Genomic DNA, 19,040 nt, shown 5'->3' on the forward strand with positions numbered 1-19,040 from the left:
ATACAATTATAACTTTCTCTACGTTTCCCTTTACTTGAAGTCAGTATTTGGAAGACTTTATAAAATACAGTAGGGTCCTTCACCCATGTGGCAAGAAAAGATGACAGTTTTTCCCTCCCTCCACTATGCAAACATGGGACGGGATCAGCGAGCGCACTGCTGGAGGTCAGAGTGGGGACACCACCCATCCCCTGCTTAGTGCTTCATCCACCGGAAACCTGTCTAACTCAGTACCCTGGCTTATCTATTCCAGAAACCACCCACTGCTGACCACTCAGGAAACTATTCACTTTAGTTCTGGATCCTGGGCTTTCCCTATCATTTGGGTGTGGGTTTTCCCTTTCTGTGGAAATAGATGGCTTTGCTTCAATTCTCCTTCCTGCTGTTTCCAGCGATGTTCTGCTAATAAAGTCACTTGTGATGTCACGTCTTGCATTTCCATTGGCCAGCTTATCTCTCCCTAGGGACTAACGTCAATCATCACTCCTCTGGGATACCGTTTTCGTGAAAAATCAGCCAAAGAGGTCTTCCACTTAACCTACAATAACGTTCACTTCCAGTAAAGCCTGGGAGAAGAAAATACACTAAGAATTCTCTCTCTGTTAACTCTAGGTGACCTCCAAAAGCTCTGCTTCTTTTCAAGCAAACTTTTGTGATGGGCCAGTTTACTGAAGAATCCACTTTTCTCCCTGAACTCAAGTAATTCTATATTCCTATTTATAAAACTATCCTCTAAACTGCACACATGTGTTTGTATAAAATAAGGAATCTATTTACCATTCAGTACATATTTGAGCACCTACTATGTACCAGATTTGTTCTAGGTGCCATGGAAAAAGTGAAGTATCAGTGAAATAACTAAGATGATTATCATGAAATACTCAGCATTAGAAAAGGAAGTTAGAGAGCCAAAGAAAAATTGTACATAGAAGAGAAAGTTGAGGCAATTCTCTACATGGTATTAGCCAACCTCTCCCAAACCAGACCCCTAAAACCCAGCCATGCTTTTGATGACTCCTTTATTCATTATATATGATCGTGATTATCAACTTAGACTAAACTGCTGAAACAGAATTTGAATCCTATATTTCACTAATTAAGGGACCTTTGTCAAATTATCTCACCACTTTAGACCTTGCTATCCTTATGTGTAAAATGAAATTACTAATACTGCCTGCCTCATAGACCTGTTATAAGAATTAAATGCTGTATATTTGTACACGGTCTGGCACATGATAAATACTCAAAACATGTTGATGATGATGATTCAGACAAAAGATTTGGACCTGAATTATTTAGATAGTTCACTCCACTGTCCTACACTATGATTTCAAACCTAAGATTTTTTAAGCCTTGTTTACAGATGTAAATTCAGAGGCAAGATAATACAATTGAGAAAGGATGAACAGACTCTCACTGAGGATGAGACTTTCAGAAACCCAGAGTCTTGGTCACGTCACAAGGTCACCAAGAGATACTTTGTATTTTCCTTTCTTGTCAGCTCTTATGGAGATGACTGGGTTATATCAGGAGCAATTTTAAAGAAGAGTAAACAGAGTTTATCTTTTAAAATCAAGTCCTAGAAAGGAAGCTAAGAGAGAGAATACACTAAGGAGACTTCTGTCCCTACACATAATAATTTCTATACTATCAGCTTACCTTTATCAGGAGAGTTTATATTGAAAGAGAGAAAATTTGTTTAATAGAAAATATTGAAAAGTGCTTTGTTTTTTTATCCTTTATAAACTTTATTTTTCTTATTGACATGAAACTCACATATAATAATATATTAGTTTCAGGTATACAACATAAAGCTTCGATATATGCAGGTATTGTGAAATGATCACCACAGTAAGTGTAGTTAATATCCATCCCTACCCATAGTTACAATTCTTTTTCTTGTGATGACTTTTAAGATATACTCTCAGCAACTTTCAAACATACAAAGCAATATTGTTAACTATAGTTATTGTGCTACTGTGCTACATTACATCCCAAGACTTATTTATCTTAAAGCTGGAATTTTTACCTTTTGACCACCTTTGCCCATTTTGCCCACGCCCTACCCACACCTCTGGCAACCACCAATCCATTCTCTGTATCTATGAGTTCAGTTTTTTGGAGTTTTTTTTTTTTTTTTTTTAGATTCCACATGTAAGTGGGATTATATGGCATTTGTTTTTCTCTGTCTGACTTATTTCCCTTCACAAAATGCCCTCAAGGTCCATTCACGTTGCCACAAGCTTTCCTTCTTTTTTATGGCTGAATAATATTCCATTATAGATGTACCACCGTTACTTTATCCATTCATCCATTGATGGACACTTAGGTTGCTTCCACGTCTTGCCTATTGGTAGTAATACTGCAGTGAGCATGGGGATGCAGATAACTTTTCAAGTTAGTGTTTTTGTTTTCCTTCAGATAAATACCCAGAAGTAGAATTGCTCGATACCACGGTAATTCTATTATTAATTTTTAAAGGAACCTTCCTACTGTGTTTCTGGCTGCACCAATTTACATTCCCACCAACAGTGCACAGAGATTCCATTTTTTTCATATCCTCACCAAACTTGTTATTTCTTGTCTTTTTAGTAATGGCCATTTTAATAGGTGTGAGGTGATAACTCATTGTGGTTTTGATTTGCATTTCCCTGATGCTTAGTGATGTTGAACATCTTTTCATGTACCTGCTGGCCATCTGTATGTCTTTTTGGAACAATGTCTTTTCAGATCCTCTGACCATTTTTTTAATTGATTTTTTTTTTTTTTTTTTTTTTTGCTATTGAGTTGTATGAGCTCTTTATATATTTTGGATATTAACTCCTTATCCAGTGTATATGATTTGCAAATATTTTCTCCCACTATATAGGTTGCTTCTTCATGTTGTTGATGATGTCCTTTGCTTGCAGAAGCTTTTTAGTTTAATGTAGTCCCACTTGTTTATTTTTGCTTTTGTTGCCTTTGCTTTTGGTATCAAATCCAAAAAGTCATCACCAAGACCAACATCAAGGAGCTTACCCCTGTTTCTTCTAGGAGTTTTATGATTGCAGGTCTCAACACTCAAGTCTTTAATCCCCTTTGAGCTGATTTTTGTAGATGGTGTAAGATAAGGATCCGGTTTCATTCTTTTGCGTGTGGCTGTCCAGTTTTCCCAATATCATTTATTGAACAGATTGTCCTTTCTCCACTGTATATTCTTGGCTCTTTGCCATAAGTCAATTGACTGTATATGTGGGTTTAGTCCTGGTCTCTCTACTCTGTTCTTTTCAGTTATGTATCTGTAAAAGTACTATATTTTTGAGTAATTTTACAGTAAAAGTTCTAGAATATTTTCCATCGGAATCAACTAATAGTTTGATTCTGTAATAGTTTTTCCATTCCTTGCTAAGTTTGGAACTCCCAGATACTGTGATTGGGAGGAATTTTATTACATAATGAAAAGAAAGATTGTGTTTTAGAATACACGTATTTTAGTAAATTATTTTGAAGGTTTAAGAAAAAGATCTAAATGTCATCCTTTAAAAATCTTTGCACTTTACAGGTGTTTCTGTTTTCCCATCTTTATACTGTTTATACTCATTATAAATTCCAGGAATACACTTAGACAATGGCGCCATTGGTCCATCTGGGTCAACAACTTTTTTAGGAATTACCAAGTCATTTTTCCCTCTACCAAGAGAAATACATGCATTAATATTTCAAGAGTAGAGGATACTTCTAGCATACTGCTACATGGCCCCTGGTATTGATAGTCTTTGGTATTTCCAATTCAGAGTGCCAGCCTACTAAGTAACAGAAAACTCCAGTTCTGGGACACTTTCCTTTCTCTTGAAATTAGTGAAATTAGCACACCCTAACTTCTTTCTGAGGGCTGGTAAAGGAAAAAGTACTTTTGAACCACCCAGGATTAAACAGTTCTCCCTCGCTCTCTCCCCCTCCCTGCTCCTCCCTCCCTCCCTTCCTCTCACTCACACACACGCTCACACACAGCCTCCCTGCTCCGGCTTGTCTAACTTCCAAATTTGCATCCCAAGGCGAGGTAGGTGTAGCCTGAAGTGTGAGCTGTGAACTACTCCAAGCATCTCTCTGGCGAAAAGGAGGAAATGACTGAGAAATCCCTCCCCAGACTGGTGCTTCTCCCCCCCCCCCCGCTCGTCCCCACCCCGGCCCGGGTCCACTACCGTCCCCTAGCACTCCGCCATCACTCCCCTCTCCCCCATATCTCTAAACCCAGTCTGGGCACCAAAGTCCCCGCCCCCTCTCGCTGCCAAGAGCAGTTCTTAACCTTTTTTGGGCCGGGGACCTACAAAAAGCTATGGACCCTCTCCGGATGGGGACAGAGGTTGGGAGAAGAAAACAGCTTGACAGCTTTGCGATATTTTCAAAAGACTGTGGATCTGAAACGCACCCCGAACTTTCAGATTAAGAACCCCATCTCTAAAACTCTTGACTTAGGGCGATCAGATCGAGAGTGGAACTCAGATATCACATTTCGTCCCCAGTGAGAAACTGTAGGAGGGGGAAGGCGCTCCGGCACTGGGCCACTTTCACTTGTAAGAAACCAAACGAAGGGGAGAGACAGGGACAGAAATTCATAAAGGGGGAAAGAGAAGAGGGAGAAGGCTGTTATGAAGACAAGGAGACAGAAGGGAGGAAAGAGAAAAGGGAAAGGAGAAATAGGGGAAACAGGGGCACAGTGGGAGGGGAGGCGACACCGCGTTGAGAGAACCGGGACAGGGCGGCACAGAGAGGCGAGGGCGAGGAAGGGAAAAGAGAGCTTCTGAAGGGAGAGAGCGAGCAGAGGGAGGAGAGGAGGAGAGGGGTCCAGAGGCAGAAACTGAGAGCGCCGGGAAAGGGAGAGAACTTTTTCTGCTCTCCCTCCCCAGGGCAGGGAGTCTCAGAAAAGCCGATCTCCACGAGGTGGCGGGGAGCGCGAGCGGCCGGCCCCGAGCTCCGGGCGCCTCTGGCCTCCGCCTCCTGCAGCCCGCGGCCGGCTGCGAGACTCGCACGGGCAGCCGAGGAGGGGACTCCGTCTAGGAGGCGGTCCCCACTCGCTTCGCTTTCTCCTCCCCTCTCCTCCTGGAGGCGGGCACCCGGGGTATTTGAGCGGCGGAGGACCCGCGGCCCCCCCGCCTCCGCCCCCCAGCCCCCCATTCAAGAAGCCGCTCCGCTATCCCCCGCAGCACAGGGCGCCCGGCGCGCCTCGGAGCGCACGTTCCGCGCCTTCTCCTGCCGGCTCCCTGGACATTATGCGGCCGAGCAGCCGAGCCCCAGTCCTCCTCCTCCTCCGGCTCCTCCTGCGGCCCGAGCGGCTCAGCTCTCGGCAGGCGGCGGCGTTGCTCAGCCGAGCGCAGACGGGACCCTCGCGGCGAGACCTCAGCGACTCCTAAAGTCAAAAGTTGGCGGCGGGCGCCGGGCTCCGCGCGCTCACCGCGGCCGCTGCCTCGCGTCGCCGCCGCAGCCAAGCAGGGCAGGAGGGAGGGGGGGGGTGGGAGCCACGGGGGAGGGGTGGGGAGCACCATGCAGTTTGTATCCTGGGCCACACTGCTAACGTTCCTGGTGCGGGACCTGGCCGAGATGGGGAGCCCAGACGCCGCGGCGGCCGTGCGCAAGGACAGGCTGCACCCGAGGCAAGGTAATGAGGCTCCGGCCACCGCGACCCCTCCGCCCCAGTCGCCACCTCCCCAGCTTCTGCGTCCCACAGCGGGCACCCCGCAGCGGAGGCCTCTCTCCTTTTCCTAGAAAGAATTATCTCCGGCTTTACAGCCTCTCCCTTCTTTAGGTCACTCCCAGTCAATTTCTAGAGAGAGCCGCTGTAGAACAAACTTCGTCTCCTCCACCCCTCTTTGCCTGTAGTTTGATCTTTCCCCTTCCCCACCTCCATGCCCCAAACTATAGTTACTTAGTAACTGGGGGTAGCAGATAGTGGCATGTTTTATTTTACTCAGGGTATTTGTCCGAATCTGAAATTATCTTATGTATTTTTGACTTGTTCACTGTCTGCTTCCGAACGGTGTATCCTCAGAGTCTAGCATAGTTCCTGGCCGTTCCTGGCACATAGTAGGTGCTCAGTAAATATTTGTGCATTGGCTGAAGGTGAAGGCATTGACTCAAATGGGCAAAAATAACTGTTGGAAAATAACCCAGGACAGAGCCCCCTTCATTTTAAATTAAAACTTGCGGGAAATTGGCTTGCGGAAAATGGAATTATTAGTTCATGTGTCTCTGCTTTTCCCTGCAGTGAAATTATTAGAGACCCTGAGCGAATACGAAATCGCATCTCCCATCCGAGTGAACGCTCTCGGAGAACCCTTTTCCACGAACGTGCACTTCAAAAGAAGGCGACGGAGCATTAACGCTGCCTCTGACCCGTGGCCTGCCTTCGCTTCCTCTACCTCTTCCCAGGAGCATTACCGCCTCTCTGCCTTTGGCCAGCAATTTCTATTTAATCTCACTGCCCATGCCGGATTTATCGCTCCAAGGTTCACTGTCACCCTCCTCGGGACGCCCGGGGAGAATGAGACAAAATTTTATTCCGAGGAGGAAGCGGAACTCAAGCATTGCTTCTACAAAGGCCATGTCAATACCAAGTCCGAGCACACGGCGGTCATCAGCCTCTGCTCAGGAATGGTGAGTTGGTGTGTGCCCCCACCCCGCCGCTCCCCTCCCGCCTCTTCAAGTTTCTGGAAGGCTTAATTAATTGCTCGCTAGCCTAGGACCCTCACTGCGCCGAGTTTCCATCCTGGCTTTAAATATCCGCTAGAAACTCCTTTGCATCCTGAGGTTTGGATGACAAGCCCAGTGCGTGTGCTTACTCTAGAGAAGCGCGCACGCATCCGCCCCCAGGGGGTTCGGTATGTTTCGGAGCTTTCTAGAGTCCGAACTCGGCTCCACTGCGCTTTGCCCAACGCTAGTAGGCAGCTTGGAAGTCGGCTTCCAAATTCCCAGAGTTGTCCTTCCTTGCAGCAAACCCTGCTGCCCAGGAGCGGAGCAGCTGAGCGCAGGGAGGACCCGATTCCTTACTGGCGCGTCTTGAGACAGGGCTGTGGGCTGAGGATCCCCAGCCTCTGGTATGGGGAGTTCCTTCTGTGTGTCGTGGAGGGCGGTGCGTAATCTAGAGTCCCTACGATTTCTCTGGGCCTTTTTTCACGCGCCAGGAACCCTGAGGCTCAACAGGATTGACAGGGAACAGGTCCGTCCCAGGAACGGAAGGGTGGGCCGAGGGCTCCGGGGGCGGGGAAGAGGGCGGAGCCTGCCCCGGACGCTTTGAATTAGGGTAGAAACTGGGAGTGGGGGTGTGGCGCAGTCCGACTCTGCACCCTGCTGGTGGGGTGGCCCCAAGAAACAGAAATAGTGGGGGAGAGGCTGGAGAAGCCGCGCGTACGAGATTTCGGTACTTCTGGGTTTTCTGCCACGCATAGGGGTTCCAGAGAATCGAAATACAGATCCTACAACGCACGTTTCCCTGGAGAGAGAGGGCGAGTAGGGGCGGGCTGGCCACCTCCCTGCACTGCAAAATACGCACTTAGCAGGTTTTCCGAGCGGATACCTTGACCCCCTCCTGACCTCCCCCTCCCCACTCGCTCTCCACTTGGTCCCAGATGGCATCCGCTTTTTACCCCCCACCCCCACATTTGAAGACCTGCTGTAAAGTTCTGGCTGGAGGGAAAGTGGTCCTTGACTTTCCCAAACGATGTGCGTTCCTGCCACGAGCGTGTGACGCAGAAACTTTCCTGGGTCAGGTTCTCCCAGCGCAACGCGATGTGTGCACTGCGCCCTGGTGATGCGTTTACTCTTCCCCCAAGGACCCACATTCCCCCGTCGCCTTCTGTAAGGGGAAGCACAGATACTTACCCGGGGCACTCGGTTGCCCCTTCCGCGTGCGCTGTTGGTGGTGGATTCAGTGTCCCCGGTCTGGAGGTCGCATCCATCTCCACTATTCTACGGAAGGGTCGGAAGGGTCCGGTGGGGAGCGAGGCAAGCCTGAAGACTGGGACGGGGAAGGTTTTAGCCTGCTGGGATACGGGAATGGGGATTAGCCTCTCCAGCCCCCAGCAAAGCGCCCGGAGCTGTGGCTCGCTGTTGAGCTTGTTTGGGGGTGGGCGGAGACGGCAGTTTGACGCACGGGGGGGTAAGGGGGTGCTGCAGTGAGTCATTGCTGCCCCAAGACCTAGGGCCAAAGCGCAGGAATCCTTCCATTCTTCAAAAGGTTATGGCCAGGGTGGGCATAAGTCAGGCACTGGACCCCAGGTCATCAGAGCGCCCCTAGATCCGAAGATTATAAACCCCAATTCCAGAACCTTACGAATGGGGCAGGGACTGTACATAAAGTTTGTAAACAACCTTTACTCCTCCTCCCTCCCCGCCTCCACACCCTGCTGAGTGGCCCCAGCAGTTGTATAAATACTTTGCTGCGCAGGACCTTGATTTCAGTTGGCAATTTTAGGTGGTAACTCACGCGTGGATCTGCAAGTGGTAACTCTCTTGGGAACTGAGGGCCAGGACTTCAGAAATGATTGTATAGACCGTGATAACCCCCTTCGTATTGCATTTAATTGGCAATCTGCCTCTTCCGGGAGGGAAAGGTCCAGAATACATCATAAAGATAAGTGCACTAGGTGTTTCTATCTTCAGCGATTAATCTAGCCCCCAAACCCTCATTCCCTTTGTCTTCCTTCTGGAATTTTTCTTTCTTCCCAGGACTTCCCATTACCATTTCTATACCAGTAATATCAGGACGTACCTAGTGCCCCCCCCCCAGGAAATCTTTCACTCTATAGAGTGAATCTAAAAATGCCAATCTACCCCCCCCAACACACACATACACCCTCCCCCCACCAGTTATCATTTTCCCTGAGTTCGATCTTAGCTGTGTCTCTCACGTGGTCTGAACCAGCCCTACCCTAATTCTCGACCTCTTTTACTTCTCTGCTCGTCTCTCATTTAGTACTGTTGTCTAAGAAATATTTCCATCTGGCTTTTCCTCCTTCAGTCTTCCTCTCTAATCCCTGCCACACACCGCTAACAGATTAAGGATGACTAGGTGCAAGGTCACATTACTTCCCTGTTCACTCACCTTACCTAGTACTAGGAGCTCCCCACTGCTTAGAGAACAACTACTAACCCCTTCCTCTGACAATTCAGGCCATTTATGATGTGCCTTCTCATGCCTTGCACACCCACTTGCCATGCTCTTCTCTCAGGCTTTCGCTCCACCAATCCTGTGTATCAGTCAATCTGCTTTTGTTCTTTCTCTGAATTTCCCTCCCATCCCAGTCCTACCTTATTGCCTTTGGGCCTTTGGGTTTACTTGGTCATCTCCCCCAGCATCACATGCTCCAATCCTACCCCTCTTTTAAAGTGTAACTTACATAGCTTCTTCCCCAGGAAAACTTGTCCTTCAGACTGCTCTCATCTCTCCTCCTTCACAGACATTTGTCTGTATCTTTCTTATGATGCTTAGTATGCTCTCTCTTGTATTACAGTTATTGGTACACACGATCTATCCCTCTCCTTGGCAGCAGGGTCAGCATCATTTCTCTCCCATGTTGGAGTCTTGTGTATTGTACTTAGTACCTATGTTGGAATAAATGGTCACTGTAACCAAGAAAAGATGACTCTTTGATCAAACATCCATCAAACATCAAACTTGTGTTCTGTGAATCGACAACAAAATTAATTGGGCATCATACAGATAACATTTCTTAGACTCTTATTATGCATCTTGCACTACAAAAAGTACTTTTTTGTGTGCATTATCTCATCGCATCCAAATCCTCACAACAGCCCAATCCTCAAAACAACCCATTTTACAGATGAGGAAGGACAATGAGGCTTGGAGAGTCGGAGGCTTGCTCGAGGTCTTCTAACTAGTAAGTGGCAGAGTTGGGGTTCCCACACTGTCTTTTTGACCCATGCCCCTAACCATGGGCCAGAGACTGGATCTGTGTTCCTACAGAGACCTTTGACGTTCTCTTTTAAAAAGGTACTGGACTAAAGTCAGGATACCTGAGTTCTAGATTCAGTACCGGCACCATTCAGCTGCTTCTGTATCACTGAAGAGGAACTTTGGACAAGTCACTTCCTCCCTTTGGGCCTTAGTTTCCCCTTTTGCTAAATAAAGGTGCCAGATCACCACCAGAGGAGCTCCCAGGTTCTTCCCCAGTGTTTCCGGCCTGTCTCTGGTAGATTTCACATGTAGTAAGCTTCCTGCTCTGTGCTCACAGAACACCAGAGTTGTATATTTAAAACAGAGAGAGGTGCCTGCACGAGAATAAATGGGTTAAACCACTTCTTCTCTGGGGAAACCAGCTATTCTTAGTCTGACGACGCCAGAGCTGTCCTCCCTTTAAGCCAGCAGCTCATGAATCACGCGGAAGGCTTTTTTAAAAATATAGATTCTAGACCTCACCCCTGGAAATTCCAGATCTGCAGGTATGGGGTAATGCCACAAATCTCATTTTTTTTAAGTCCCCAGGCAATTTTGAAGTTTAGATAGGTTTGGAAACCCCAGTGTCTCAGCCTCGTGCTTCCCAAACTTTATTGTGCATGAGAATACCTTGGAGTGCTCATTAAAGTTCAGCTCCGGCAGCCCTACCCGCAGAGATTTTGATTCAGTAGATCAAATTTAGGGTGGAGCGTGATTATTTGAATTTCTAACAAACTCCTAAGTGTTGCTGATACAACTCTGGTGTTCAAGGACAGTCACATCCATTGTGTCTAAGGGAAGGTAGAAGCACTCTGCTTTTTTTACAGCCCCATTGAGGAGCTTGATTTCTTCCTTTAAAGACTGCCCACTGCATGGCATGGGCAACTTTTTAGTGCTCTTGGATGTGTGGTTTGGGTGGTTCAACCCTGAGGCATCGTTTACCGTTTGCAGAACTTGTGGGTATGTGGGAAGGGCAGAAGGAGTTACCCATTTCAAGGTGCTTACACACATTGTATCCTGGTGGTTAGAGGCTAAGACAGCAACACAGAAAGCCACTAAGGTGTTCTAATCCCTTACAGAGTGTCACTTTGCTAAGCACTTTCCAAGCAGTATCTCATTTAGTCTGCACAATTAGCCTTTACATTAAGTACTTTTGTCCCCAGTTGACAAACAAGGAAGCCAAAGCTCAGAGCAGTTAAGGAACTTGCCCAAGGTGGGTGGGTAAGTGCCAGGGCTGGGACTGGAACCTAGGGCAGCCCGATTCCAAGCCTTGTACCATTTCACTCCCTATTGCAAAGGGAAGGGGTGTGCAGAGACTCATCTATCAGTGTCACAGGTGGGACCACCTGGAGTGCCTGTGGTCGGTCTATGCTTTCTGAATTGGAATTAATAATAAGGCTTCCACGGGTCAGCTTTCCCCTCTGGAGGTCACACTAGTCCCTAAGTTTCCAGGCTATCTTCACATGCAGAAACACTCTCTTGGAACAGCCTGTGAAAGTGAGTATGATTGGCACACCTGGGTGGCTCAGTCACTAAGCGTCTGCCTTCGGCTCAGGTCATGATCCCAGGGTCCTGGGATCTAGCCCCACATCAGGCTCCCTGCCCTTCGGGAAGCCTGCTTCTCCCTCTCCCACTCCCCCTGTTTGTGTTCCCTCTCTCGCTCTGTCTCTGTCTGTCAAATAAATAAATAAAATCTTTTTTTAAAAAAAAGAAAGTGAATATGATTAGAATTTGGGCACCAAGGAAGGATTTCTTAGAGACAGATTTGCATAGCAGGTATAATAAACTAGAGTCAAATCAAGGAGAAGGTACTGACCTGGCGGAGTGAAAATAAACCGCTTCTCTGAATAGGTGGGCAGCGAGTTCAGTTTCAGCAGCCCTCATGGGGAAGGGCTTGGGGGAAATGCCACCCTCTCTCCTTGGCAGTGTTCCATTTTTTTCCCCTCCCTGCAGTTGAGTTCTGTGAAATCAACCTCTCATCTCTCTTCATTTGCAGCTGGGCACATTCCGGTCCCACGATGGGGATTATTTTATTGAACCACTACTGTCCATTGACGAGCAAGTGGATGCAGAGCAACAGAACAAACCGCACATCGTCTATCGGCACAGCACCCTGCACAGAGGGCCCTCAACGGGAAGGCATGCGTGTGACACCTCAGGTATTTCCTTCCTGCGCAAGCAGAGCCCCCAGCTCTGTGAGATGGGTCAGTGGCAAGACTACAAAGATATACCTCTTTCACATGCTGCCAAGTGCGACCGTTTACATTGTCTTTTACTCAGTCTTCAAGCGAGGTAGGTATTCCCCATGGCACAGATGTGGAAGCTACAGAGAGTGTAGTAACTTGTCCAAGGTTGCACAGCTAAGAACCAGCAAAGCCCCGATAGGAGCTCATCTGGCTCCAGGCTCACTGTGGGCAAAGCTGCCTTTTGTTGAAGTTGCAAATTTTTTTGGATTTGGCTTTCGTAGTGTCTTCCGGCTCTCACAGCCCTTATCCTCAGTCAGCAATGGCTTGTGTTCCCTGGGTGTCTTGGTGTTTTCTATTCATTTGGGTTGGTTTTTTTGTTTTGTTTTTTACCATGTAAGGTTATGAAAAAGTGAAAAAGTCTCATAAATGGAACTCAAAAAAATTTCTTTGTGTTCATTGGGGTTTTTCCTATCAACATGAGTTTTAGCTGTTGTTCTAGGGCTTCAGGAAATAGCAGAATAGAAGTTGTGGATTGTGCTGTCAGGTTTCAGTCAAATGCGTCTGTGCCCACCCCTGGCTTTCCTTCCATGCTGGACACATTCCTTGAGGCTTTGTGCTGACACGTCTGGCCATTGTCAGGGCTATGTCATTCTGGGCCCCTCCGAAAGCTTATGCTTGTGTATGTTTCTCAATCTACAGCCTTGAGGCAACCTTCCACTGTCTTTGAAGCCTGGTTACTTTCTCTCTGATGATGGCTTGACACTAGAAATTGTCCCTCAATTTGGTCCTGTTTTAGGATGTTTGTTAGAATACTTTTTTTTTTTTTATTCTTAAACTTTCTGTTTCTAAAACTTTGTACTTCTCCCTAGTCAGTAATTTTAAATGTTGCTTCTCCAAATTAGGTAACTTTTCAGGGTCTTTCTGGCATCTCCAAATAAGACCCGAATTCCAAACCAGCAGAGGGTTTCCTAAAATGCTTCCCAAATGATCACTTGTTTCATCTTATATCTGTATCAGGTTCTTCCTCTGTGACAGACTGTCATATCCTATTCCCTCCTGGAATTATTTCTGAATAAGGAAAGATAACATTGGCTGCTTATAATCTGGAACAGTCAAATCAGAGGGTGTAGCATTGTAGCCCATCTAGCGCTGAGTTCCTCCTCCCAGGACTAAATGGAATATAACTGAAATATGATGTCAGTTAGACTCACTAAAGAGCCAGGGGGTGAGATGGGGGGCAGGGGGAGCAATGTACTCAGAAACCATAGTCCCAGGGGCTGGCACGGCGCCAAGACTGCCAGCTACCAGTCAGTGTGATGGCAAGATGTGTACCCCATTTTTTTGGACCATGCTAGTGAGAAAATTGTCCTTTCCTTCTTGACTTCCCAAATCTGAATTAGCAAATGCTTATTTTATATATGTGGGTAAACCTACATATAGCACGTGATAGAAAGGAAACGTGATTGCTCCCCTTCTATCTTATTAATATATATTCAGAAGATACTCCAGTAGTATGTTCATTGGTCAATTTATTGAACTACAGCACTTTGTGATAATCTCCTGCCCTAAAGTGGTAGCAAACCAACATTTTTTTTTTTTTTTAAACTGCCATTTATTAAGGTCCTACTCTATACTGGCAAAGCACAAAGCACTTTACCTACAGGACTTTACGGAATCCTTACCACAACCCTATGGGGCAGGTACCATTCTTAGCCCCATTGAACCTGGCAGGGGAGCAGAGATGAAGCAACTTGCCCCAGACCTCCCAGCTACTCCATAATGACAGCCCATGTTTGTCTTATCCCATGATCCATTCTCTCTGTGCAGGTGTGATGTGTATGTGTGTGTGTGCGTTGGGTGTGACAGCGAAGGAGAAGTCTTACTTAATGCTCTCATTCAAAAAGTCCTTAAAGTTCTTTTTTTTTTTAATTAATTACCTAAGTCAATCGACATTTGATTTTCTGGGCTAGAGGGGGAGTCATTGTCAAGCCCTGTTAAAAACACAAAGAAGAGGGACTCTGAAAAGGTGAAGATGGAGGACAACAGAAGATGGCTTAATTTTTCAAAAAAATTATTTGGGTTCCAGTCCTTCTTAGTATTGGGGCCTTTATGTGCCACTGTCGAAGTCACTCGAGCCAACTCTCAGTTTTCCTTCGGGTGTGTCCTTGCCAGTGACCAGTAAGGCTGCCCTTCCTTCACCCCATGTGATTAATCAGGAGCTGGCAGCCTTGATTGGCTCTTCCAAAGGTTGCTGCTGGACGCTGCCACTCTGGTTTCTCTCTTCCAGCTGCTTCTGCACCCCTTCTTTGAATACAGATGTAGGAGGCTCAGAACAGTTGGAAAGAACTTTGGAATATGGCACAATTCACCAGCAGCCATTACAGGGACGGACCAGCAGGTCACGGAAACATCCGAAACCAGGTAGCCTGTGCACAGGGAGTGAAAGTAGGTGGGGTGGGGGGGTAGGGGTGGGGGGTGCGGGCAGAAGTCCTTCTGGCCAGAGCAGAAAATATCCTCTACAAATATTAATCCAGTCAGCTTCAGGGATTTCCCCCCAGAGCAGTGGTTGGTAGCCAAGGGTAAACTTTAGAAGTATCCTGGGAACTTCTTACAAATACAGGTTCTTTAAACACACACACACACACACACACACACACACACAACCTCCCTCTCAGGCTAGCGAGAAGGAGCAAGAATCAGTGGGTTTACTGAGTGTTCCACTTAACCCAGAAGTTCAGCTAAATGTGAGAGTCCCTGCTAATGTAGGATTTAAGGCAATAAGCACTATCCTTGGCTTGCCGCTTGCTTTGCGTTCTTCATCACTGTTTTCTATGTCTTATAGACTGACAGAAGATTTTCTGGAGGAAACTGTAGTAGTTAGCTCTAGGCCAACAGGCTCATTCTGTACAGATGAGCAAACTATAGCCCTGGGACGTTAAGTTACTTATTTCCAGGAGTGATCAGCTATATATACAACACCAACCCATCAGAATTTAAGATTGCCCTCGCCTTGGAGCAGGCCCCCGCAAGCCCACTACTGAGCTGAGTATGACCCTTAGATGCTGGAAAATGGGATCCTGCCCAGCACTAGGCACTGTGGCTCTTACGCTGTTGCCTACTGATGGATTGAGTCCTGCTCATTTCTGATTCTTGATGTATGTCTGATTTTCAAAAACAGATTCTGAGATAATTTACATTAAAACGACACGTGCAGAAGGAGTCTTATGTAGTGAAAATTGTGTGGGTTTAGAAGGGAGTCAACAGCTTAATTTATTCATTCATATGTGCATTCAGCCATAGCTTATTTCCAAACTCCTCTGTGCCGTGAGGATAAAACCAGGAACCATCTTTATTCCCATCAGCTGTGTGACCTCAAGCACATTTAGAGCATAAAGTAAGAATAACACATACCTTTCAAGGGTGTAGTTAGGACCAAATGAGTATGAAATAATGAAAGCTCCCAGGACAGTGTTTAGCAGATGGTAGACAATCACTGAGTGGGAGATTAAAAAGAAGAGTCATGAAAATAGAAATTGAAACAACACAGCAAGGAAAGGAAAACTCAATGCCAAAACCCAAAGCTGATCGGGTTCCTGTGCTTAGCTTAGAGCTTCTTGGTAACCAGGTCATAAAGGGCTTATGGGACTTGCCCAAGGTCACCCTGCCAGCAAGTGAGGGGGCGGAGAGCCCCCTTCTCTTTGCTTATTTTCTCTGTACCTAATGCAGCACTTTTTTTTTTTAAGATTCTATCTATTTATTTGACAGAGAGAGAGAGAGAGATCACAAGTAGGCCAACAGGCAGGCAGAGGGGGAGGGAGAAGCAGGCTCCCCACCGAGCAGGGAGCCTGATGCGGGGCTCGATCCCAGGACGCTGGGATCATGACCTGAGCGGAAGGCAGACGCTTAACTGACTGAGCCACCCAGGCGCCCTCATAATGCAGTATTTTAAAAAATTCATTTCTTGCAAGTTTCTCTTGGCCCAATGGCTGCCCTTCCTACAGTGTCTCTGTTTTGCCATCGTTGGTTACGTCTGGGTGTGTACGTTTGGGTCAGTTGAGTGGATCTGCATTTATTTGTGATTTTCATCCTGTTTGTAAGTTCCTCAGGATTCAGGATGGGGTGTGGGGTATCTTCTCTTTCCTGCGACATGCCCTTGCTACTCCTGTGTCCCCTACACAGTGGGTCCTCAGTAGAGTTCATTGGGCTGCCTTGCCTGCCTGCCCCCCACACCAGGGGGGTGAAGTGGCTGGCGCAGGGGAGCCATTCAGGAGAGTTTATTGCTTTTATAAGCCACTTCCTGCTAATCCTTCACATTGCATTTCCAGATGAAACCTCAAGTTCGGTCTCACAGACACTCTCTGTTTGACCCTGAATTTTGCACAAGAGGATTTAGTTGTTCTTATCAGTGAGATAGACATGCTTCCTGGTAGGTGAGAGAGAGAAAGGCAGGGGGGAAAAGGCCAACAGAAGGCTATTTTGTTTGTCTGGGCCTAAAAGACCGTCTTTTTCCATTACTAGAATGTTTCTCTCACCCTCCCATCTCAGCAAGACCTGCTGGTTTTTTGTTTTATTTAAGGCATTTAAGAATTAAGTACTTGTTGACCCATCGATGCCACTTCTAAAGAAATAATTGGACAATTGTGTAAAGACGTTTGTGTGAGAATACTCAGTATGGTGGTGTTTATTATAGCAAAAGGCTGGAAACAACCTAGGTGTTCTTCAGTAGGAGGATAGACCAATGATTTATGAGGGATACATTTGATGGATTCCTATGCAGCCATCAAAAATGATCATACACATTTATGTTAACACTGACGTGTGTGTGTGTGTGTATATATATATATATATATATATATATATAAGATGTGTATATACACATCTTAAGCAAACAAGCAAGTCATGAACAAGTGTATATGGTATGATCTCATTTTTTAAAAATGATAGCTGTGTGGTGGTACATGTGTCTTTAAAGAAAAAATATGAAGCAATATGTATAGAAATATTAAAAACGGATTATTTCTGGTTGGCAGGAATATAAGCAACCTTTTTATTTTATATTCTTATATTTTTGCCTCAATTCTATAATCGTTTTATAATCAGAAAATATAGTTAAAAAGAAATGGATCATGGCATACGGTTATTTGGTAGCCTCATGGCACTTACGACCAGGGACCAGCAGTCAAGCCATGATCCCATGCTTTTTTTTTTTTTTTTTGAATGAGACAATCTCCGTAACCAGACAAACAAAAATCCTGCCTTGTATCTGCTTCTTTGGGACGATGGGGCTGGTCAAAGCTGAGGCTCCATCTCAACCCTGCTAAATTGCCTTGTGCATGTTGGACTGACCCTGGGATTACCGTGGCTTAGTCCCCATTAGGCATTGGGCACTGGAGACTCGGTCCGTGAGAACGTACTGTGACTTGTTGAGGGTGCAGTCATAAAGGCTGGAAAATACAAGATGCTAATTAAAGACATTTTTTGTTAGGGTCTCCTGTGCGTTTGGGGTCACTGTGCTACAGACTTTCCATACATTATCATTTATAATCCGTTCACCAACACTATAGGTTACATACTATTACTCTTATTTTACATTTGAGAAAATTACAGCTCAGAGAGGCTGAACAACTTGTCCAAAGTCACACAGCTAATAGGAAGTGGGCCTGACACGAACCCAGATCTAATTCCTGTGTGCTGTCCTGTGGGCCTGACTCCACAGAGAATACAAATGGAAGTCACCAAGTAGAAAATCCTTTTCACTTGAGTTTTCAAAGTGTCTTATGCTTTCATTTAATGGAGTCCCTAGATGATATCAACAATAGCTCCCATTTGTCGAGCACGTATTGTGTGGCAGGCGCTGTTCCAAGGGCTTTACATGGATTGTGTATTTTAATCTTTACCTCAACCTACATTTTGTCCTCTGCAGAGAAGTCCATGAAGTTGGTTTGCCCGAGGACACAAACCGCAGAAACATACCAATTTCCACAACCCTTTTGTCCTGGTCTACTCAGAGGGTTTTTCGCTCTGCACTTTGTTGATTCGTTTGCATTCATATATGGATTGCTTTCAAGGCAGGATTTCTAATATGCTTGCCTACAATTTGATTGGATTGGAGGAGGGCTCCCTGGTGCCCGAAATTCCCACCAAGACTAATGACTCGCTGAGGCCTTGCAGTCTCCAGCGGGCCTCTGTTGGAGGGTGTAGTTGTTACACATTAACCTCTGGGATCCCATTAATAATTTAGCATAGATTAGCTGATTAGATTAGCAGCCCGATAGCCAGGCCCAAATGGAGTGAGAGACAGTGAAGGACAGACCTCTGAGGGGGGGTTTAAGTAAACACTTCTGGGACGACTGGAGGGTTCCAGGCTGTGACAGAAGCTCTGGGCTCAAGCAGGTCAGTGGTTGTTGGCTAATTAGTTACTTCTGTGAGAAGCCGGCCTGCCTACACCTTCCCACACACTTTCTGGATCTTCACATCTTTCCTTTAGCCATTCAGCCTGTGAGCAGAAGAACAGGCAACATTGAAGGCCATGTGCTGAGCAGTGTGAAAGCCCATGCTGGGTTACTTTGTTTACTCCTGCAACTGCTCTTTGGGAGGAGGATGCCCCAGTTGTTCCCATTTACAAATAAGAAAGCTGAACTGGGAAAAGTGAATGAACATGTCCACAGAGTGTAAGGGAGACAGCCAGCCCTCAAACCCAGAGCTGATTTCAATCTTTACACATAGTTCCGTTCGGGGCTTATTGTTTGGGCTTCATGCCCCGTCCCTGACCCCTTTTTGTTCCTCAACAGTCTTTATACCTTTTTTCTCTTTTTTATGTTCTTCAGTGACTGTATCTAATAAATAGTCAACATAAGCAACTCCAAGAAGATTACTGTTTTGAAGAACTGAATTATTGAGCCTGTTTCCTCAGCTTTATCTTCTTT

At 46.1% G+C, this 19,040-nt stretch overlaps 1 protein-coding gene and 1 pseudogene across 4 annotated transcripts in view; one reads left to right on the top strand and one right to left on the bottom strand.

Annotated features, from left to right (window-relative positions):
* The window catches only part of LOC144382402 (actin, cytoplasmic 2-like), a 228,868-nt pseudogene extending 220,556 nt beyond the window's left edge, over positions 1 to 8,312 (bottom strand). Inside the window, exon 1 of the transcript XR_013449282.1 lies at positions 7,855 to 8,312. The product of XR_013449282.1 is annotated as an actin, cytoplasmic 2-like (transcript). The remainder of the gene's footprint in view (positions 1 to 7,854) is intronic.
* ADAMTS9 (ADAM metallopeptidase with thrombospondin type 1 motif 9) overlaps positions 5,020 to 19,040 on the top strand; it is a 163,154-nt gene continuing 149,133 nt past the window's right edge. For all 3 annotated transcript variants that reach the window (XM_078076296.1, XM_078076312.1, XM_078076301.1), the window contains exons 1-3: positions 5,020 to 5,635; positions 6,242 to 6,630; positions 11,925 to 12,087. In XM_078076296.1, coding sequence (XP_077932422.1) covers positions 5,521 to 5,635; positions 6,242 to 6,630; positions 11,925 to 12,087 — 667 coding nt within the window. In that variant the 5' untranslated portion in view covers positions 5,020 to 5,520. The remainder of the gene's footprint in view (positions 5,636 to 6,241; positions 6,631 to 11,924; positions 12,088 to 19,040) is intronic.

This window comes from Halichoerus grypus, chromosome 1, assembly GCF_964656455.1.
Source record: "Halichoerus grypus chromosome 1, mHalGry1.hap1.1, whole genome shotgun sequence".
Lineage (NCBI taxonomy): Eukaryota > Metazoa > Chordata > Mammalia > Carnivora > Phocidae > Halichoerus > Halichoerus grypus.